Source organism: Podarcis vaucheri (assembly GCF_965113315.1).
Source record: "Podarcis vaucheri genome assembly, chromosome: 7".
NCBI lineage: Eukaryota > Metazoa > Chordata > Lepidosauria > Squamata > Lacertidae > Podarcis > Podarcis vaucheri.
This window is the reverse complement of record NC_138765.1, coordinates 86,452,584-86,476,044: the sequence shown is the minus strand read 5'-3', so window position 1 is coordinate 86,476,044 and position 23,461 is coordinate 86,452,584. Positions and strand designations below refer to the sequence as shown.

The following is a 23,461-nucleotide window of genomic DNA, read 5'->3' as shown; positions in this document are numbered from 1 at the left end:
TTACAGTAGAAGCAGGCAGCAACTCGCACACTACAGACACAGCTTGATCTAAAGAGGACAAGGAGGTTCCTTGTCAAAAGCCTAAAGAGAGAATGTGTGGCGTTTGACACAGACTCATGCTAAAAGTACAGCAACAAGGGAAGGGGAGAGAGGAGTGGATACCTGGAGCAAAGCTCTCAGGCTGGTCCTTGAGAGCACAGTGTGAAAAGGGGTCCATATTGGAGCTGTTAGAGCTGACAAAGCATTGAAAGTGTAAGTACTGTTTGGAGCCAATGTGAGGTTATGGAGAAGGGAAGGGGTCTTTTAGATGAGTAATTTGGTAAGAACACCTTGATTCCTCTGTTTCATTATTCATTTCTTACAAGTTCCTGTCTGCTAGTTATTCTGCTTACCTGACTTAGTTTGTAGTTGAAAGAATATAATCCTAGTGAGAAATGACAAACTGGTTTATCTTTGTTTGTTTCCTGTCTTCTATGTGGAGCCCATTCTTTTTAGAGGAGATGTGAATTAAATTTTGCTAACAACAGATTACTGTGCTGATATTTACATAAAGTCTTGAGAGATGAGGAAGCTTTTCCAGGAGATAAGGACTCTTATCAGGGTCAGGAAAGTCCATTGAGGGGTTTATTGTAAATCAAGTTTATGCCAGCTGTACTGATGCCATGATCTGCAGTAATAAAACACTGGAAAAGTTCCAGTTGGCGCTCATCATTACACAACTGAGTTGTGCCTTTGGCAGTGGGTCAGGGTGGGAGGAAGGTTCTGAGCCTTGGGGTGGGAAGAGGGAGGTGACCAGGGCGTCCCTGGATTCATTTATGAAATGCTGGTGGATCTGGTTTCCTCAGTTCAGCCATGGGACTGTCCAAAGCCCTGTTCAGCTGTCTGGTTCCCATCACATGAAATAGCTTGCAGGAAAGTGTGGGGTCAGCCCCCTCCCTTCAACAGCCCCACACCAAGCACCCGGTGTTAGTCTGACAGAGTGGTCTCCTTTTCCATTTCCAATGGAAGGAACCTCCATCTCTCAGGGTTCCTGTCCCCATGTTGGAAGCAAACACACCCTGCTTTCAGACTGAGCCACGGCCGGCACTGAAAGTTGAGGTTTCCACTGGGTGTTCTTGAGGACCTCTTTGTGCATTCAGGGTCCATGGGTAGCCCTGACTGGCCATGGAAGCCAGGGACATGGGAGACGAGGCTTTGATTCCCCACTTGGCCATGAAGCTCACTTTGTGACCTTGAACCAGTCACTGTCTTCTCTCAGCCTAATGTACCTCACAGGGTTGTTGGGATTACATGACAAGTGGGGAAACCATGTACGCCACCTTGAAAAAAATGCAAGAAGTAAATGGGTACCAGAAGGGAGGTGGGTGGCGCTGTGATCTAAACCACTGAGCCTTAGGCTTGCCGATCAAAAGGTCGGTGTTTCGAAGCCCTGTGATAGAGTGAGCTCCCGTTGCTTGGTCCCTTCTCCTGCCAACCTAGCATTTTGGAAGCATGCCAAAAAGTGCAAGTAAATTAATAGGTACCACTCCGGCGGGAAGGTAAATGGCATTTCCATGCACTGCTCTGGTGTTGGTGTTCCGTTGCGCCAGAAGTGGCTTAGTCATGCTGGCCACATGACCCGCAATTTAACTCTTTCACCATCTTGTTCTAAAATTTCACAGTATTTTGGCCAATTGGACTCCATATTTAGTTTTTTTATCTCTTTAGCCTCCATTGGTGATAACCACCTAGGGGTTTTACTTTCCAACAAATCTTTATATCTTATCCAAACATTATACAGTGCTTTCCTCACAATATGGTTTTTAAAGCCTTTATGCGATTTTACCTTGTCATACCATATGTATGCATGCCAGCCAAATCTATTATCATACCCTTCCAGATCCAAAATATCTGTATTCTCAAGAAGTAGCCATTGTTTCAGCCAGCAAAAAGCTGCCGATTCATAATAAAGTCTCAAGTCCGGCAGGGCAAAACCCCCTCTGTCTTTTGCATCAGTTAAAATCTTAAAGTTTATTCTGGGCTTTTTGCCCTGCCAGACAAATTTTGATATGTCTTTTTGCCACCTCTTGAAACAGTCCATCTTATCCAAGATCTGGAGTGTCTGGAATAAAAACAACATTCTAGGCAATACATTCATCTTAATGACAGCAATTCGGCCTAACAAGGAAAGTCTCAATCTTGACCATATTTCTAGATCTTTCTTCACCTCTGCCCAACATTTATCATAATTGTCTTTAAATAGGTTTACATTTTTAGAAGTCAAGTTCACACCCAGATATTTCACCTTTTTTGTTATTGTTAAACCTGTTTCCCTCTGAAACTTGTCTTTTTCTGCCATTGTTAGATTTTTCTCTAACACTTTGGTTTTTTGCATATTCAGTTTAAATCCTGCTACTTGACCAAATTCCTCAATTAGTTCTAAGACTCTTTTAGTACTAGTCTCTGGCTGTTGCAAAGTAATAGGTACCACTCCGGCGGGAAGGTAAATGGCATTTCCATGCACTGCTCTGGTGTTGGTGTTCCGTTGCGCCAGAAGTGGCTTAGTCATGCTGGCCACATGACCCGGAAAAATTCTGCGGAGCGGACAAACGCCAGTAAAGTAAGATGAGCGCCGCAACCCCAGAGTCGTTTGCGATTGGACTTAGCTGTCAGGGGTCCCTTTGTTGTTGTTGTTTAGTCATTTAGTCGTGTCCGATTCTTCATGACCCCATGGACCAGAGCACGCCAGGCACTCCTGTCTTCCACTGCCTCCCGCAGCTTGGTCAAACGCATGTTTGTAGCTTCGAGAACACTGTCCAACCATCTCGTCCTCTGTTGTCCCCTTCTCCTTGTGCCCTCCATCTTTCCCAACATCAGGGTCTTTTCCAGGGAGTCTTCTCTTCTCATGAGGTGGCCAAAGTATTGGAGCCTCAGCTTCAGGATCTGTCCTTCCAGTGAGCACTCAGGGCTGATTTCCTTCAGAATGGGTAGGTTTGATCTTCTTGCAGTCCATGGAACTCTCAAGAGTCTCCTCCAGCACCTTAATTCAAAAGCATCAGGGTAAAGGGGTCCCTTTACTTTTACCTTTAAATGGGTACCACATGCCCGAATAAGGTGATGGTGTGTGCAGAATAACCTCTTTTAAGCAGGGTAGCGCGGTGTGCTGTGGAGTTTATTTTTGTGCTTCTGCATGTTGTTCCATACCTAGTGTGGTTGGCCTTTTTCCTTCCCTTCTCTTTCCTCTGTTCCTTCCTCCATCGCTCATCCCTGGGCAGCTGGGAGCTACGCTGCCATGAAGCAGATGGATGGTTCTGTGTCTCCATTAACAGGAGAGAGGCTGACAAATGGAGCGACTTTTGGCAAGGCCAGATGGGAAGGGCTGCCTCCAAGAGCAGACCGAGATGGAGGAGGGAGGCGGGGAGAGAGGGGAGGCCCAGTGGTCCTGCTGCAGGAGGAATGGACGGCAGGCGTAACAGCTGGTCCAAAGGCCAATGTCACTCTAGGTTGGATTATTGCAAAGCTTTGCATCCTCACAACACACCAGTGTTTGCACTGCACACAAAGGCCCCAACATTAATTGTGTGGCTTTTTAAAGCTTCCTCAAAGAAGCTTAGGCAGGAGGCAGCATATGTTGTCTCCCCAGCGGCATTTTATCCCCATAACTGGGGGGGGGGGGGGAACTGTGGCCCTCCCAAAATTTTTTTAATGCATGCACACATAAAGCGAATGCAGAATCAGCCCTGGTGAGTAAACAGTGGGCACTGGGCTTCCAGTGCTGGGTGACATCCAGCTTCACGGCTGAGTCATTTCAAGGTGGGCAAGTAGTGCAAAGAATTCAAAATTTAAAACATCTCCTGCAGGTATTTTGATTTCATCAATGCTCCTAAAAAGGTCAGAGCAGCTCGCAAGAATGAAAGCAGTAATAAAAACATAAACTAGTTGACTAGAAATTAAGGCCTTACAATAGCGGGAAACCGACATGCACAGATACAAAGAAGTCGTACTTCACGCGGGGCGTAGTTAAACCGTGGAACTCCCTCCCACAGGAAGCAGTCGTGGCCTTCAGCTTGGGTGGCTTTGAAAGAAGATGGACAAATTCATGGAAGAGAGGGCTGTCGATGGCTACTAGCCATGACAGCTGCGCTCTGCCTCTGCAGTTGGAGATAGCGATGTTTCTGAATACCAGTTGCTGGAAGCTGCAGGGGGGGGGGGAAGAGGGCCCTGCTATACTAGATAGGCCCCCACTGGCCTGATCCTGCAAGCTGTTCTTGTGTCCACACACATACCAGTTAAAAAGAAAGTTCTGTTTGCCTTGTAGCTCCAGCCCTCCTCCTCCTTTAGCTACACCCATTTGGGACCACTCTGCTCCGCTTTTCCTACTGCAAATGGGCCCGTGGTCTGAACTGGCGCCTTCTTCTGCCCCTGCTTGCTTCTCTTTAGTGCAGCTGCTTCCAAACTCTCCTCTCTGGAGGGAGAGATGCTTCCTTGCACAGCTGGCTCTGCTCCTTCCTCCTAACCGGTGCAGTGGATGCTCAGAGCTTGGGTTGCCAGACAGAATTAAGCTCCCACATCTGGAAAGAGGCAGCAACTCAGCTGCTTCTGATGGAAATTGTGTTTGCGAATCACAGAAGCCTTGGAGCCTTATCTTTGAGGGGTCCTTTTGAGCAGGACGTGTGAGCTGTACTTTTAAGGGTTGGGGGGGTTCTTTCTCAAGGACCTCAGTGCTGCTTTTGCCAGCTCTGAACCTCTCGTTGTTCTCCAGGATGCAGAATGGAGGGCTGGGGTTTCCTCCCCCCCCAATTTTTTATTGTTTTTCTACATTTATGACAAATATAACATATAATACACACAAATGAAAAGACAGTACTATACTGAAAGAAAATAAAAATATAAATATAAACACTTATTACTTCTAGAACCCATTTTATCTTTCATTGTTGTCTGACTTCCTCAAATCCCCCCTAACTGAATGTCATTTTATCACCTTGTAAGTTTTCCAAAATCCTCTTTCTAATAAAATTAAATCCTTCAATTTACTATCTTTTTCTCTTTTCTTATTAGTCTAAATCCATAGTTTTTTACAACTCCTTATTCTAATCCTAAACCTAATTGATACTTTCAAGTGACTTCTAATTATCTTATATTACAATATTTAGCTAGATAGTCTTTAAATTTCTTCCAATCTTCTTGGCGTTCCTCTTCTTTCTGATCGCAGATTCTTCCAGTCAGGTCAGCCAGCTCCAAAAAGTCCAACATCTTCATCTGCCATTCTTCTACAGTTGGTATTCCTTGAGATTTCCAATTTTTAGCTAATAGCAGTCTTGCCACTGTAGTGGCATACAAAAATAATCTAACATCTTTTTTGGGCAATTCCAGTCCTATTATTCCAAGTAAAAAGGCTTCTGGTTTCTTAACAAATGTATTTTTCAACATTGTTTTCAACTCATTATAAATCTTTCCCCGGAAGTCCTTAACCCTGGGACATGTCCACCACATGTGATAAAAGGTGCCTTCTTTTCTTTGCACTTCCAACATAAATTATCATTCGTGTAGTAAATCTTTGCTAATTTTACCAGGGTTAAGTACCATCTATACATCATTTTCCTAATGTTTTCTTTTAATACCATACATTCAGTAAACTTAACCCCTTTCTTCCACAACCTTTCCCAGTCATTATATTGTGTCCAACATCTCTTGCCCAGGGGTTTCCTGACATGGTGAATGACTTGACAGTGGTCTGCGGAAGCCTCACTCTGGTCCCAGGTGTCAAGGATGGAGAAGAACAAATCCTGCAGAGCATCTGGTGGGAGTCTTTGGATTCCTAGCAAACTCTCTGCTTTTCAGTCCAGCCGAGCTGTTGTCCTCTGCTCCCTGCACCCACCCACCCCAAATGCACACAGGAAACCCCATCTGTATCTAAGCTCAGGGCTAAACCAGGCAGGATGTGGGAGATCTAAGATGCAGCATTTATGACTTTCTAGTTTAGAGAAAAGGCGAGTAAGACATGTCAGGAGTTTTTAAGACGAAGCCTGGCATGCAGAAAGTGGATAGAGATAAGCTTTAACTCTCTCCCTCGTAACACTAAACTTTTGGACATCCAGTGAAGCTGAACATTGGGAGATTCAGGAGAGATGAAAGAAAGGACTTATTCGCACAACACATAGTTAAAACTCTGGAACTTGCTCCTCTGGGGGGGGGGGTGGAAAATCCTCCCCCTGCCCCCACCCCATTCCCATGCACCTGAGCCAGTGCATTGCTAGAGATGGTTTTGCTGTTCCTGGCCTGGTTAGGACGTCTCTCCATCTTGCCTGCTGAGTCCCCATCGCCCAGCATGACCCGGGCAGTGCCTTTGGCAAAGACCCTTGCCTGAGAAAGCAGACAGAGAGGTAGTCAGCCCTGGCTGTGTGCTTCCAGGGGATGTCTTGCATGCGCTGCTCACGGGGTGTGTGCTAGGTGTGCCCCTCCCCGGCTGCATTTGTTTAAGGCAGCAAGCCTCAGGTGGAGCACTGTGGGAGAGGTGGCCTGCCCAAGTGCCCCCTTGGCTCGCTTGTGGCCCTCAGGTGCTGGGGAGGGCAAATGGTTTGTTTGTTTATTACCTGCCCTTCACCCTAAGGTTTGAGCATGGGTAACAATGCGGGTGGCGCTGTGGTCTAAACCACTGAGCCTAGGGCTTGCCAATCAGAAGGTCGGCGGTTCAAATCCCTGCGACGGGGTGAGCTCCCCTTGCCTGGTCCCTGCTCCTGCCAACCTAGCAGTCAAAGTGCAAGTAGATAAATAGGTACCACTCTGGCAGGAAGGTAAACGGTGTTTCCGTGTGCTGCTCTGGTTCGCCAGCTTAGTCATGCTGGCCACATGACCCGGAAACTGTCTGTGGACAAACGCCAGCTCCCTCAGCCTACAGAGCGAGATGAGCACACAACCCCAGAGTCGTCTCTCACTGGACATAACAGTCAGGGGTACCTTTACAGCATTAAAGCACAATATTAATAACAACTAAAAACAACTTACAACCATCCTCCAAAAGCCGTACAATGCAGATGCCAGATGCACCTTTGCAGGGAGGGAGTTTCACAGCTAAGGGGCCACCACAGAGAAGGCACTCTTGCCTGGACCACCACCATGCCAAGCCTTCTAGGTTGGAGGAACTACCCAGGGGTCCCCCTGTTCTGATCTTGGAGGCAGCCTCTCAGGTCTTTGGAGCCTGAGACATTTAGGGCTTTAAACACCAGGGCTTTTTCCCAGCTGGAACTCAGTTCCGGCACCTCTCAGACAGACGCCATTGCCATTCTAAGAGAACAAGGGAGGCATTCATGGTGAGTTCCGGCACCTCTTTTTCTAGAAAAATAGCACCGTTAAACACTAATGTGAGCACCTTAATTGGGTCCAGAAACAGCGCAGCTGTTTCAAAATGGGTTATATGAGATCTAAGTGGAACCCCAGCCAGCCAGCTCCTGTGTTTTGGACTGACCGAAGTTTCCGAGTCGTCTTCAAGGTCAGCCCCACACAGAGCGTGTTGCAACGATCCAGTCCAGCAAACCAGCCAGAGCTGAAGAAAGGCACTCCCAGCCACCGCTGCCAGTCTTGAAGAGACAACGGCACTGTAGTTTGGAAATAGGGTGGGGGTGGAGATATCATTTTATCCTTTGCTTTGTGCAAGTCTTGAGCTTCATTGCTGAACAGCCCCAGAAGGAGAGGGCATGAAACAGACAGCTGTCAGGCTGGTTAGGAAAGCAGCTCAGAGGAGGCAGGAAATTCAGAATTTCATCAGCCGCTTTGCTGGGAGGTGGTGATATTCTTAGTGCTTCTGTTTTGCTCCCCACAACCCAAGAACAATGCTTGGCGGATACAGCAGCGGATGCAGCAGTGTTAAGACTTCTGGGCTTCCTGCTTTGCGTCTTCAGGCAGATACAAAGAAAGATTTGTGGACACCTGTTAAGCTACAGCAGCCAAAACAAGAGATTATGCCCAGAGGTGGCGTAAGATTAAATCCCAGAGAGAAAGGGAAAAGAAGATGGGGTTCAGAGTGGCATTCGGCACAGGAGTCAGATTCAGCACTGGAGAGCTTTCTCTTTCCCTGTTAAGTATCTAGTCCTCATGACTTCAAAGATATGTGTGATGCCTGTGAAAATTTCAGAAGCTGGGCGGCTAATGTGTGGTCAGCTGGAGGGCTTCAGTGCTCTACTTTGTGTCACTTAGCAATGTACAGGTTCAGTCCAAATTGCATAGCATAGCATAGCTTGGACTGCTGCAATGTGTTCTACGTGGGGCTACATTTGAAGGTGACCCGGAAACTGCAATTAATCCAGAATGCGGCAGCCAGACTGGTGACTGGGGGTGGCCGCCGAGACCACCTAACACCGGTCCTGAGAGATCTGCATTGGCTCCCAGTACGTTTCTGAGCACAATTCAAAGTGTTGGTGCTGACCTTTAAAGCCCTAAACGGCTTCGGCCCAGTATACCTGAAGGAGCGCCTCCACCCCCATCGTTCTGCCCGGACACTGAGGTTCAGCGCTGAGGGCCTTCTGGCGGTTCCCTCATTGCGAGAAGTCAAGTTACAGGGAACCAGGCAGAGGGCCTTCTCGGTAGTGGCGCCCGCCCTGTAGAACGCCCTCCCTTCAGATGTGAAGGAAATAAGCAGCTATCTTCTCTTTAAAAGACATCTGAAGGCAGCCCTGTTTAGGGAAGTTTTTAATATTTAATGTTGTATTGTTTTTAATACTTGATTGGAGTGGCTGAGGAGGCTCATCCAGATGGGCGGGGTACAAATAATAAATTATTATTATTATTATAAGTAGGCAGAATACATTATGCCAAAGAAAAGGTAATTCATGGAGGAGAGGGCTATTGGTGGCTTCTAGCCATAATGGCTCCTGAATGTTTTAATTGTTATATATATATATATATATATATGCAGGTTTTGGTGTCTTCGGGTGTCTTCCCGTGTAAGAGTCGGGGTGTCTGTGCGACGTTTCGACGAGGTCTCACTCGTCATCTTCAGGCTGGTGCTTTCGGCTTCTTGTTACTGGAACAGAGCAGAATCTGGTGTTTGAGTTCCTATAAATACTGTTGAGGGGTGTGGTGTATAGCCTCCAACGTTCTGGGCAGAGAGGAAGTTCCTAGATTAGTGTGCCTTTTCTTCTTTTGTTCCTTAATTACTTGAGGGATATCTTGAGTGATTTCATGAGTGATATTCTGAATACCACTGGGTGGGTCATTAAGTGTAGATTAGTTGCTAAAGCTTTCGTGTCTTGACCTCTTGAGCTTGTGAAGAGTTTTTCTGAGAAGATGGCTGTGCTGCATTTAGTTGTGCTCTGGCTTGGCTTCGTGTATAGGGGCGAGCTGTGGTTTTGTGCCTTGTGCCAGCCAGATCTGTGTAGGGATTGCAACACAGTGCAATCTGTGTAGGGATTTTCCAACACATGAAAGAAACAGGACACGAAATTAATTTTGCAGATTCCAAATTGCTCTTTAACATGGAACATCACCACAAGAGAATAATCATGGAAGCCATCGAGATAGAGAAACACCCTCACAACATGAACAAGCGTGACGACACGTCCCGCCTGCCAGACATCTGGAAATTAGCCCTCCCCACAAAAACCGACACCAGAACCAGAGGCACACAGAACGCCGTCTCCAATCAACCACACCAGACCCAAACCCAGACCCTCTCCACAGACATATTACAGACTCCATCCAGTAGCCAAACTATAGTGGCACCTCCGGATGCTGCACCCCCCTGCAATCCCTACACAGATCTGGCTGGCACAAGGCACAAAACCACAGCTCGCCCCTATACACGAAGCCAAGCCAGAGCACAACTAAATGCAGCACAGCCATCTTCTCAGAAAAACTCTTCACAAGCTCAAGAGGTCAAGACACGAAAGCTTTAGCAACTAATCTACACTTAATGACCCACCCAGTGGTATTCAGAATATCACTCATGAAATCACTCAAGATATCCCTCAAGTAATTAAGGAACAAAAGAAGAAAAGGCACACTAATCTAGGAACTTCCTCTCTGCCCAGAACGTTGGAGGCTATACACCACACCCCTCAACAGTATTTATAGGAACTCAAACACCAGATTCTGCTCTGTTCCAGTAACAAGAAGCCGAAAGCACCAGCCTGAAGATGACGAGTGAGACCTCGTCGAAACGTCGCCCAGACACCCCAACTCTTACACGGGAAGACACCCGAAGACACCAAAACCTGCATATATATATATATATATATATATATATATATATATATATATATGCTTTCGTAGATTTTCACGGGTATAGGAATGCAGGTTTTGGTGTCTTCGGGTGTCTTCCCGTGTAAGAGTCGGGGTGTCTGTGCGACGTTTCGACGAGGTCTCACTCATCATCTTCAGGCTGGTGCTTTCGGCTTCTTGTTACTGGAACAGAAGATGACGAGTGAGACCTCGTCGAAACGTCGCCCAGACACCCCAACTCTTACACGGGAAGACACCCGAAGACACCAAAACCTGCATATATATATATATATATATATGCTTTGCGTTGTTTTGATTTGTGTAACCCACCTCAAGTGTCTGTCCGGGCAGAAGATGGGATAGAAATAAACATAGTAATTGCAGTAAGGCCTGAGGTGCTGGCCAGTCCATTCCACCTCCTGTTTCTCAGAATGGTCTTCCAGGAAAACAAGCAGGGGTATCACATTTCTGCAGCTTTTGGACTCCCCTCCCTCCCCACTACAATCCATGGATCTGAACCCCATTAGAGGTCTGCAAAATCGCCATTGAATTGAACGAACGATTAGCATGTTCTTTTCATTTATCTCAGAAAGTAAATTGCTGTGTGCTTTAAAGTGGTTTCCCACCTCCCCTTTCGCCACAGGCCTCTGTTCCTGATGAAAGACACTTTCCAAGGATGGACTACATAAGTGAGAACTACCCGGTCCCTTGTGGGCACGACAAATACATTTCGAAGTAAGTCAGAGGTTGGCTGTGTGTCCCGGGCAGACCTTTGTTCTTTGCAGGGGTCCCTGGGGTCTGGTGTGTTGGTGTCTGTGTATAATTGCAAGCACGTGCAAGGAAGGGAGGAGAGACCTGAGTACTGGCAACTTGCATCTTACGCCTATCATATTTACGCAATTGGAGTGGCGGGGTGAATAAATAGAGAATGGAGGAAACCCACCAATCCTTGCTCTCCATTTATTTATGTTCTCCGCACACCCAGAGAGTCTCCCTCACTTTTTTGGGCTTTGGGAAGGAGGCATGAGGACTCAAGGATGCTCTGAGAGCCCTCGCACCGCCTTTCCAAAGCCCAGTAAGCAAAGGGCTGACTTCTTCACCGGCCCCTGGGAAAGGGCTCTGGGACAGTTCTGGAGGCCGGTAAGGAAGGCGTTGCCTCACCTAGTGGGCTCCCTGAAGAAGAAGAGTTTGGATTTGATATCCCGCCTTTCACTACCTTTCAGGAGTCTCAAAGCGGCTAACATTCTCCTTTTCCTTCCTCCCCCACAACAAACACTGTGAGGTGAGTGGGGCTGAGAGACTTCAGAGAAGTGTTACTAGCCCAAGGTCACCCAGCAGCTGCATGTAGAGGAGCGGGGAATCGAACCCGGTTCACCAGATTTTGAGTCCACCGCTCTTAACCCCTACACCACACTGGCTCTGCCCTCCTGTGACCTTCCCAGAGCAAGATAAAGAGTCCTCCTCCTGTGGGTTGGGGGCAGTTCCAGGGGCTCCTGGCTTCACGTGATTTTGTGTTTACACACTTGACAGCCAGAACCGAACTGCTGCATAAGCTGTGAGTTGCCTGTATGTCATGAAGCTGTGGGCACAGTGAAATGAGGGCATTTACAACCAACCATTCATTTCTAGCCTAGAGAACTCCCTACAGGAAGATGGACTTTGAGTGCATGCAATCAATCTCTCTCATTAATTTTCTGTTTTACAATTTCAAATACTTATTTTGCATCCTTGATAGATCAATGACTTCCCTTCTTCTCTTTCTGTGGTTCATTTTACATATCTTAAATCCCTGCATATTTAACAAAAACTATACCAATCAGTATTCCATGATTATTGCATCCATCGAAACTTATTTACACTGTTGAATTTATCTTAATGCTGCCAGCATTTTCAGCTGTATACAATTATATTCCATATGTTCAACAAATGTTTTCCAGTCTTCTTTAAACATATGTTCTTCTTGTTCTCTTATTCTATATGTTAAGCATGCAAGTTGTGCATATTCTGTCAACTTAAGTTGCCATTCTTTTTGGTTGGGACCTCGCATGTTTTCTGTTAAGTTGTGGGTTGACATAGCAGACGACACAGCGATTTCTCCAAAGCAGCTCTTTATTTTGTAAGCTGGAACAGAACTGAGCTGAGGAGCTCCGTCAGCCTGCTTATATAGAGCTACAGAACAACTGTAACTGTTGCAACGTTCTAAAACTATCCAATCACTGAACATCACTTTTTGATCCTTCATTTGCATAACTATCTACAGTATCCCCCTGCTGGCCCAGGGTGAGAACTTCAGTACATAACATTTTCCATTTGGGGGCTAAGAAAACATGGGCCGCAGTTGCTGCATACATAAATAACCTTTTCTGACTCCTGGGGATTTCATTCTGAATTATCCCCAACTTTCAGGACTCTGAAAGGACTCTCAGAAAGTGCATGCCATTTTCTGATGGGACAATGAAATGTGTGGCTGGAGAAGCATGTTCTGTGGAACCTTGGCTTTCCTTGGAGGCTTCTCAGGACAGCCATGAAAGTGGAGCAAGTTTGGGGTCAGGCGTCAGCTCCAATTACCTTAAATATTTTATTGCAAAAAGCAGCAACGTTTGGACAAAGCCACCACATGTGGCAAAGAGAGCTGGACAACTCTTCCATTTGCTCTTCTAACAGCTCTTGTTCCACATCTTCCAGAAATGAACTGTTGTTGCACTTGAAGACCTACAACCTATACTACGAAGGCCAGAACTTGCAGCTCCGGCATCGAGAGGTGAGAAGACCTTTCTAAGCAGAGACAAGTTAGGGGAGAATGTTGTGACCAGGGGTGTGTGCCTGGGCATGATTCCAAAAATGAAACTCTGCACCCATGTCACCAGAACTCTGCGCCTAAAGGAGCTGGGTCCTGCAAATGGTGTAATGCATGCAGAAAGGCTCATAGGTGCATGCTTTTTGAATTATTGCAGTGCAGAGTTTACATTTCAGTTTTTATTCCAGTTTTACTATTTTTGGCAGGCGCTGGGACCGAGCAGCGGGAGCGCACCCCGCCGCGGGGATTCGAACCGCCGACCTTTCGATCGGCAAGCCCTAGGCGCTGAGGCTTTAGCCCACAGTTCGAAAGCACCCCCGGGGGCAAGTAGATAAATAGGTACCGCTTACCAGCTGGAAGGTAAACGGCGTTCCGTGTGCGGCTCTGGCTCGCCAGAGCAGCGTTGTCACGCTGGCCACGTGACCCGGAAGTGTCTCCGGACAGCGCTGGCCCCCGGCCTCTAGATGTGAGATGGGCGCACAAACCCCAGAGTCTGTCAAGACTGGCCCGTTCGGGCAGGGGTACCTTTACCTTTACCTTTACTATTTTTGGACTGTGCAAGGCCCCAAAACTCTGACACCCCCAGACTCTGGGTTTTTCTTTTGACCTCCCTGTTTTCCCAGCTTCTGAGAATTCAGCATGTGCTGCCCATGCACTTTTAATGATGTGTTCAGGAGGGCTGGAAACCTGCATTTAAAAACTAAAATGATCCTTCCAGAGGAATACAGTATGATTGCATCTTATGCACGTTTAACTCGCACAGTTTCAACCACATGCGGTTGAAGGTGGGCTGGCTTAAAGTGTGCAAGTTAAATGCAAGCAAGGTGGAGAGCTCGAAAGCTCTTTTTGCACCAGGTCTGCTGGCGGGAAAAGCAATCAATTGGTATGTAAATCTTATGAACCAAAATAAATATAGTTGAAACCAGCATCCTTTCTTTTGGTGATTGCTTTTATTTTCACTTTATAATACACAAAAAGCAATGGCAGCAACAGTCAAGAGAAAGAGAAAAGAGCAAACCAAGAGAAAAGAGAAAAGCCAAGAGAAAGGGAAAAGAGAGGGGGGGAAATAAAGAAAGGATAGGAGGAGAAAGGAGGGAATGGTACTATTCCAAAAGCAGTGTTATAATTCCAGAGTCCTTCAAGAGTAAAGGTAAAGGGACCCCTGACCATTAGGTCCAGTCGTGGCCGACTCTGGGGTTGCTGCGCTCATCTCGCTTTATTGGCCAAGGCAGCTTCTGGGTCACGTGGCGAGCATGACTAAGCTGCTTCTGGCAAACCAGAGCATCGCACGGAAATGCTGTTTACCTTCCCGCCCAAGTGGTACCTATTTATCTACTTGCACTTTGAGGTGCTTTCGAACTGCTAGGTTGGCAGGAGCAGGGACCGAGCAATGGGAGCTCACCCCGTCGCGGGGATTCGAACCGCCGACCTTCTGATCGGCAAGTCCTTGGCTCTGTGGTTTAACCCACAGCGCCACCCGTGTCACAACCTTCAAGAGTACATTATCCAATAATGTTTATCCATAGGAGCCTATGAGAAGAGGGTGGCTGCCAGCCATGTTTCCTTTACGTTAATCTATTCAGTAAATGGATGCCAAACTTTTGAAAAGCTGTTCTTCATTTTCAGATAGCGCAGGGTTTGGGTATATTTTGTTAACATTTCCATTAGAGCTGCGGTCCAGCTCTGGAGGTAGAACCAGCATCCTTGGGGCTTGGGGAAGTTTACTGCAGCATCCTTGGAGCAGACCAGCTTCTGGACCATCCCTCAGTCCCTTCTCTCATGTGCCCTCTAGGAAGAAGGGGAGTTCATCGTGGAGGGCTTGCTGAACATCTCCTGGGGGCTGCGCAGGCCCATCCGCTTACAGATGCAAGACGACAACCAGCGCATCCGCCCCCCGCCTTCGTCCTCCTCCTGGCATTCCGGCTGCAACCTGGGAGCACACGGGTCAGTACACAATCCAGGGCAGGTTTGTGTGAGTGTGTGTGAGAAAAATATCTAGGGGTCTTAGCAGACCACAAGCTTAACATGAGTCAAGTGTGACGCAGCAGCTAAAGAAAGCTGATGGCATTTGAGGCTGCATCAACAGAAGGCGAGTTTCCACATCGAGGGAAGTCATAGTCCTGCTCTCTTCTGCCTTGGTCAGAGTCCTTTGTCCGGTTCTGGACACAACAATATAAGAAGGAGGTTGACAAGCTAGAACGTGTGCAGAGGAGGCTGAGCAAGATGATGAAGGGTCTGGAAACCAGGCCTGATGAGGAACGGTTGAAGGAGCTGAGTATGTTTAGTCTGGAGAAGAGGAGAATGAGAGGAGATATGATGACCCTCTTCAAACATCTGAAGGGCTGCCACGTGGAAGGTGGAGCAAGCTTGTTTTCTGCCGCTCCAGGGGGAAAGCCCCGAACCAGTGGATTCAAATGACAAAGAAGGAGATTCTGACTAAACATTAGGAAGATCTTTCTGATGGTAAGAGGTGTTTGGCACTGGACTCTCCGTCATTAGAGGCTTTTATTCAGAGATGGGTGGCCCTGTGCAGTGGCGTAGCGTGGGTTGTCAGCACCCGGGGCAAGGATTTGCGCCCCTAACCCGTGCATTTGCGCCCCCTAACCCTAACCCCCAAATGTTGCGCCCGGTGCGGCCGGCCCCCCCTGCACCCCCCACGCTACGCCACTGGCCCTGTGCCAGGAATGCTTTAGTTGTGGTACCTGCCCTTCAGGGAGTGGGATTAGATGGGTCCCTGCCCACTCTATAATTCTATCACCGTGACCATTTTGTTTTAACTTTTCCTGTGATCAGGGACTTAAGGGAGGGTTTGAACTCGTGTAATATCGGCAAGGAAAGCGGCACCTTGATGTGTAGAAACAAGGGTGGGAGTGGATTGGGGCCAGAAACAAACTGAGAAAATCATAAACCTTTTTTTTTTAATGGCAAGAAATATCATTGATTTTCCTGAACACTGGAGAAGTAGACGGGTTTTAGGGGAGAGATTTCAAGTCCTGCCCCTGCTGGGCTCACACTGCTCTCTGCCCCTTCTCCTTGGGTAGAAAATAAGATACGGCCAAGTACAAGGCTGGTCTGTCTGCATCTAGGATCCCCATGAACAAACCAACTTGGGAACTGCAAAATATGCAGCCCAGACTATACAAGTGGCACTGTGACCTTGATTATTTCTGCTTGTGGAACACTGTAATCTACATGATCACAAGTTGCAGATAAATAAAAAGTTTTTGTAAGTAGAAATTATAGTCAGGATGGCAACAGAGCCTCTTGGTTGCTGTTTTTGTTTTTAAAGCTTTGGGAAATGCTCAGTAATTTCTGCTGTAACCAGAGTCTGTTGCTAACATGGCACAGATCCATTCTACACATTACACAGAAGGTGGTAGTAGGATTCTGGAGGCTGGAGCTTCAGACTCCAGGGACGGTTGCAGTTTTGAATTTTCCCTGCCTGCAAAAAATAAGTGCACCTTGGTCAAAAGATTTTGCAATTCCCTCTTCTTGTTTTGCTGCATGCAGGGAGCTGTTTTACTAAGCAAAGCATTCAAAAATATTTAAGCCTCACACATAATTTTATCCCTGCTTCCTGCCTAACATCCGACTTGAGGCAATTCTGACATCATGTTTTCAAAGTGTGCCCTCTTTGGTGTCCATGTGTCTATTAGAGTCTGAAGTGGGGTGCAGAGGGCACACAGAAGATCATGCTGGCTACTTCTGTGGTGTATCCTAGAATTGTTGAGTTGAAAGGGACCCCTGATGCCATCTAGTCCAACCCTCCCTGCAGTGCAGGAATCGCAGCTAAAGAATGCGTCTTGCAACAACAACAAAACCATCATGCTCACATAACTTGCCACTATGATTTTGTGCTGTGTTTACTATTCACACGAGCAGACGAACAATAATTGCTTGCATCAATCTGTGTTTTTAGAAAGCCTGGGGAAATCTTTCAAGGTATTTTCTAAATCCCGAATTCTCTTATTTTGTCGCTTCCCTACTTAGGTCAGTCATAAAGCCGTCAACCTTACCAGACATTCAGGTCACGGAAGCTGAGCCCTCGATGGATGGGGACGGAATTGATGGGGGAATTGGTAAGATAGGGGAAGTGAAGGATGGTGGGGGTCCTTACTGGTGCTAAGGAGTTGGGTGTCTCCATCTTCTGAAAATAATGCAATAATGGAGTATAATCCTTATCTATGACAATAATTCACTGTGAAGTGTAGTAAATCAGTTTCTGAAAGGTGTTTTTCTGGGAGCTTACCCCGTGCTAGGAGTGCCATAATTATGTGTCTAAAAGGAACAGAGCAATCTGTATCTCGGGTCTAAATATTTGTTTCAGAGTTCTCTTGTGATGTGGATGGTGCTGATCCACCAAACTCTCTTTATGTTCTTAAAAGCAATGACTTCTCCATACAGTTCAGAGTTAAACTTGCCACTTCCAGATGCAGTCACAACCTCTGGCCTGGGTAGCTCTGAAAGGGGTGTGTGTGTGTGTGTGTGTGTGTGTGTGACAGATTTGTGGAGGTCAAGGCTGATCGGCAAGTGAGGGACGTGGGTGGCGCTGTGGTCTAAACCACTGAGCCTCTTGGGCTTGCTGATTGGAAGGTCAGCGGTTCGATTCCCCATGACGGAGTGAGCTCCTGTTGCTCTATCCCAGCTCCTGCCAACCTAGCAGTTCGAAAGCACATCAGTGCAAGTAGATAAATAGATACCACTGTGGCGGGAAGGTAAACAGTGTTTCCGTGCACTCTTGCTTCCATCACGATGTCCCGTTGCACCAGAAGCGGTTTAGTCCTGCTGGTCACATGACCCGGAAAGCTGCCTGTGGACAAACGCCGGCTCCCTTGGCCTGAAAGCGAGATGAGTGCCGCACCCCGTTGTCGCCTTTGACTGGACCTGACCATCCAGGGGTCCTTTACTCTTTACTTTTTACCTTCCTCCCTGGCCAGAGGCAGAGAGAGTGGCTGCACTCAAATCCTGCTTGTGGACTTTGCCAGAGGCGTCCGGTTGGCCCCCGTGGAAAGCAGGAGGATGCTGGCCTTGAGGGGCAGCCAGGCGTCTCCGAGTTCATGAGACCAGCGTGAAACACACACACACACACACACACACAAACACACACACACACACACTGAGTGTTGTGGAAGAATGAGCTTTGTCCCCCTTTTCCTTGGCAACACAGCCCTCCTCTCTTTAGAAAGGGGGAATAACAGGAGTCATTGTTAAGCAGAGTTGCCATGGAGAAATAAACATTTACAGGAGAAGCGCTCTCTGCAGCTCTCCCCACCGCCCATCGCTCTCTGATCCGAGATCGGCCTTCCTGTTTAACAAAACAGAAAACCACCACGTGGGTTTTGGCATTTACGGGCTTTGTGCAATCTGAGCTGTGTCGTTCTCGCCTCGCCTCTCCCCTCTTCTTTTCCCTTCCCTTAAAAAACCAAAGCAAGCCAGGCAACCTCTGCTTAGATAGATCAAAGTCTCCGCATCTGCATTGGTTCCCCCCGGGACGAGAAGCGCAAAGCGACCAATTTATTTGGAGTTGCAGGTGTTTGAAACGCCAAGTGCAAGCTTTTGAGTCACACAGGACGCTTCAGTAGTCCGGGTCTTCGGGAAGGAAATGTGGGAAGGGCAGTGCCCCATGTTGCTGTAGCCATAGGCCACTGTTAGACATTTCTGCAGTAAGGATTTTAATCCCACTCACTGCTTGGAAGACTAGTGGGTTTAAGGTAAAATAGCTGATGGAAATCGCTGTTCAGAAACTTTTGTGCAAAGCAAAAAACAAAACCACCCTAGCTGAGGTCCCCCCTGAGAGACAGTGTGGTGTAGTGGTTAAGAGCGGTGGACTCATAATCTGGTGAACTGGGTTCGCGTCTCCGCTCCTCCACATGCAGCTGCTGGGTGACCTTGGGCCAGTCACACTTCTCTGAAGTCTCTCAGCCCCACTCACCTCACAGAGCGTTTGTTGTGGGGGAGGAAGGGAAAGGAGAATGTTAGCCGCTTTGAGACTCCTTCGGGTAGTGATAAAGCGGGATATCAAATCCAAACTCTCCTTCTTCTTCTTCCATGCGCAACAGTCAGTGGTTGAATATATTTTGCTGTGTCAGTTTGGAAGCCCTGGGCCAGTTGGAAGCTGCCAGGGTAACCTTCTTGGTTCATGCTGTGGCCACAGACATGTGATCTGATGGTGAATTTGGGGTGACCCAATGCAAAAATCCTGAGGATCCATGTGGATCCATGCTTTGTAACCACGTTTTTGCGTCATTGCAGGCCCACGCAACAGTGGGTGCAGGCTGTAGCCATGGACCTGCTATGTGATCTGATGGTGAATTTGGGGTGACCCAATGCAAAACTCCTGAGGATCCATGGGCTTTTACCTCCCCCCTCCCAGGCAGCCTCCGCTAGCGTCCCTTATCTCTCTTCTGATCCCACCGATCAGCTGTTTCCTTTCAACACTCCCTTCCCTCTTGTTTGCCTTAGTATAGTGTCTTTTCCTTAGCTGGAGCAGTTTTTTGCTCCTCCTTCTCTTCTAATTTCTCTCCTTATTGCTTTAGTCTTCCTGTTCCCCCCTTTGCAAGTTTGCTGTCTTTACCCCCCCCCTCCCAGGCAGCCTCCTTTATCTCTAGCGTCCCTTATCTCTCTCCCGATCGGCAAACGATCAGCGGCTTTGTTTCAACACCCCCTTCCCTCTTTCAAAAAAAAGAGAGGATCTGCTTTTTGCCCCTGGGCGATTTGGCTGCAGGAACCACGCATTCGCTCCATAAGACACACAGACATTTCCCATTACTTTTTAGGAAGAAAAAAGTGCATCTTATGAAGCGAAAAATACGGGAGTTGGACCCCCTTTGGCCTGATCCAGCTGGCTCTTCTTATGTCACATGTTTAAGATGTCTTTCTATTTTTTTGTTTTGTTGTTTAAAGCCACCCAGCTTGTTGCAGATCTGAAACAGGAGCAGGCTTGGGTGGGTTGACACATGGTGAGTTGAAATGTGAGTTTAAGGAGCCCATTAAAAATGGATTAAGAGGGATTTCATTATGTTCTGGGTCCACGCCAGGAATCTTAGAGGAACGCTTAAGGGTCTGCTTTCCCTGCCACATCACATTCTCATCTCAAGGAGCAGCCGCTCGGAGGAAGCTCTTGAACTAGAGCTCTCACCCTTTTTCTAGCAGGCGAAAGGGTAAATGCAGCCAGTTAGACCAGAGGTTGGCAACCGAAGCCATGGGCCGATTCCGGCCCATGAGCCTCCTGGAACCAGCCCTCGGCTATTCCATGGATTGGCGTGGGGATTCCATTTTTTTTTCTTGGCGCCATTTTTTTTCTCACCATGGGGACCGACTTCCAGGTCGGAAGAGCGCCGGAAATAGCATGTGCTCACCTGGAGGAACACTCGTACACGTACATATACACTACTTCTGGCGCACTTCCGGTACGTGTCCCTTGTGCTTGGATCATCTCTGTGGGTCGTCATCTGGTGGGCCACTGTAAGAACAGAATACTAGAACACAGGGGGCTCCACTGGCCTGATCCAGCAGCCAGGCTCTTCTTACGTTCTTAATGTTCAGAGTTTGCAGGTTGTTGTTGTTGTTTAGTTGTTTAGTCGTGTCCGACTCTTCGTGACCCCATGGACCAGAGCACGCCAGGCACTCCTGTCTTCCACTGCCTCCCGCAGTATGGTCAGAGTCATGCTGGTAGCTTCAAGAACACTGTCCCACCATCTCGTCCTCTGTCGTCCCCTTCTCCTTGTGCCCTCCATCTTTCCCAACATCAGGGTCTTTTCCAGGGAGTCTTCTCTTCTCATGAGGTGGCCAAAGTATTGGCGCCTCAGCTTCAGGATCTGTCCTTCCAGTGAGCACTCAGGGCTAATTTCCTTAAGAATGGATAGGTTTGATCTTCTTGCAGTCCATGGGATGCTCAAGAGTCTCCTCCAGCACCAGAATTCAAAAGCATCCATTCTTCGGCGATCAGCCTTCTTTATGGTCCAGCTCTGACTTCCATACATCACTACTGGGAAAACCATAGCTTTAACTATACGGACCTTTGTTGGCAAGGTGATGTCTCTGCTTTTTAAGATGCTGTCTAGAGTTTGCAGGACAGGAGGCCAAATTGCAATGCACTTTAGATCACAATTGTTAGGGAGTTGACATCCAAATGACCTTGGCCTAGAAGGTTGGAGCGCGTTACAAATGTAGCCGAAGACACCCTGATTAGGAAAGGAGTCTGTGAATAGCACATTGTTGACTTCTTCTCACAGTAAAAACACTGGCTATGGATTTTATCTCCGGATAGTGGCACCACTCCAACTCACACAGGGTTGGGCTTGATGATCCCTGGGGCTCCCTTCCAACTCTACGATTCTTTGAAAACCTCTAATGAAGGGGAACATGTTGGCTTCTGTAGCAACTAGGAACATTGGCTGTGCTGTCAGAATTGCAGCTGGATCTCAGAGCAATTCCAGGAAACAATTTTCAGTATTCACCCTTCCTTTGTTTTCTCTGCTTGCTGCTGAACTTCCATAACCCTAACCCCTCACAGACACCTTCATTTAAAACTTAACAGTAGCATTCCATGTCTCCAGCGTCTGTCTTCACCGAAAGCACCACCTCCCCATATCCTCTTTGGGAGTCCTAAAGATAAAGGAGTACCTGACCATTAGGTCCAGTCGTGGCCTACTCTGGGGTTGCGGCGCTCATCTCACTTTATTGGCCGAGGGAGCCGGTGTACAGCTTCCGGGTCATGTGGCCAGCCTGACTAAGCCACTTCTGGCCAACCAGAGCAGCGCATGGAAACGCTGTTTACCTTCCCGCCGGAGGGAAGCACTTTGACGTGCTTTCAGACTGCTAGGTTGGCAGGAGCAGGGACCGAGCAACGGGAGCTCACCCCGTTGCAGGGATTCGAACCGCCGACCTTCTCTAGGCTCTGTGGTTTAACCCACAGCGTCACCCGTGTCCCTTTCTTTGGGAGTCTTACTCATGTGTAAAAGGAACACATGGAGAGGGACAAGCCCACTGAGTTTCACCCTTTGTGAGCTGGAGGACAAACACTTCTTCATATTCCCCAATTCTCTGTTGTAAAGAGATGCTCCACACATAAAGGAGGTTTTGTGCTTCAGTTGTTTGCCCTCCAGCTTGTGAAAGGCAGCAGGGAGGATGGAGCTTTGCACGCTTTCACATTGCCTATACACGTGAGTAGAACACCAGGCTGCTTTGTGCGCATCATGCAAGTTCTGCTTGTTGCAAACTGAGTAACCCGCTGTAGGAAGAGTCCGTAAAAATTGTGAGCTGGTAGCAGGCCCCACGCTAATATGCTTCTCTTATTGGAAACAGAAGGCAAGGGGACCTGAGTTATTTGTCCCCTGATTCTGAACATCTTGTTTGTGGGCTTCCCAGAAGACCTGGTTGGGCACATGTGGCTTGGGTCTGATCCTGCAGACTCCTTATCATGCCAGAGAGGGAAGGAGGAAATCCCAGGAGAAGATAATGTAAGAACATAAGAAGAGGCCCACCTAATCCATCATCCTGTTCTTCAGTGGCCAATCAGATGCCCATCATGCTCAAATCCTGCTTGCCGGTTTCCCATAAGAGCCCTCTCTCCTCTTGCAGTTTCCAGCACCTGATATTCAAGAACATTGCTGCTTCCTGGTCCTTTACCTGCAGTTCAGACCCCTTAGGCCTGTATGTGTGTTGCTGGCTGTGTCAGACGATGGAGCCTGGCCTCTCTTTTTTTTGAAAACTTTGAAAGGTACATGTAGGGATAATTGCTGGGTCCGGAGGGAGGACACTCCCCACCCGCAGGCAGCCTTAGCCTGCCTGCGCGCATGACCTTGGGTTGTGGGGCACACACCACCCCCCACAGACAAGCCACAGCTGTCTGAACATCTTGCCCTCTGTCTGACCTTTTGCGGTCTCAGAAGTCTGCAGGGCCCTGTCTGTAACCTTTGTCTCTGAGACCTTTTGTCTCCTTCGTCATACACAGTGCAAGGGGAAAATGACGCGGTGGAAACAGGTGCCAAAATAGCTTTGTACCACCCCTCGATCTCGGGACCGGAAGATGTGTAAAGGTCACAGCCCAAAATGTATCTGACTGGTTTGCATATTTGTGTCAATAAAAGGAGGCTCCACAGGGCTGGCCGGCAGCTTGCTTGCAGCTCACCTGTGCGCAGCTCACCTGCATTATCAACTCCTGCCTCATGTCCATCACTTCAGATACAGGTGTTTGGAATTTCTTTTGGGGGGGGGTCAGCTTCTTTTGACACACCTTTCTCCTCCGTTTTAGATGACAACGATCTCAAAGCCCAGCAAGAAGAAGCGCCGCAGCTGATGCGGACGCGGAGCGATGTGGGCATGCGCCGCAGGGGAACTCTTCGCACCCCGAGTGAGCAGCGGAGGATCAGGAGGCACCGCTTCTCCATCAATGGGCATTTCTACAACCACAAAGTGAGTCTCCCAAGGAGGGTCTCCCTAAAGCGCAGGAGCATCTTGATTTAG

General features: G+C 47.9%; 1 protein-coding gene across 2 annotated transcripts in view; it reads left to right on the top strand.

Annotated features, from left to right (window-relative positions):
- RASSF2 (Ras association domain family member 2) overlaps positions 1 to 23,461 on the top strand; it is a 41,779-nt gene that overhangs the window by 8,670 nt on the left and 9,648 nt on the right. For both annotated transcript variants that reach the window (XM_082230464.1, XM_082230465.1), the window contains exons 2-6: positions 10,841 to 10,932; positions 12,883 to 12,958; positions 14,787 to 14,938; positions 16,985 to 17,073; positions 23,250 to 23,410. In XM_082230464.1, the coding sequence (XP_082086590.1) occupies positions 10,874 to 10,932; positions 12,883 to 12,958; positions 14,787 to 14,938; positions 16,985 to 17,073; positions 23,250 to 23,410 (537 nt within the window). In that variant the 5' untranslated portion in view covers positions 10,841 to 10,873. The remainder of the gene's footprint in view (positions 1 to 10,840; positions 10,933 to 12,882; positions 12,959 to 14,786; positions 14,939 to 16,984; positions 17,074 to 23,249; positions 23,411 to 23,461) is intronic.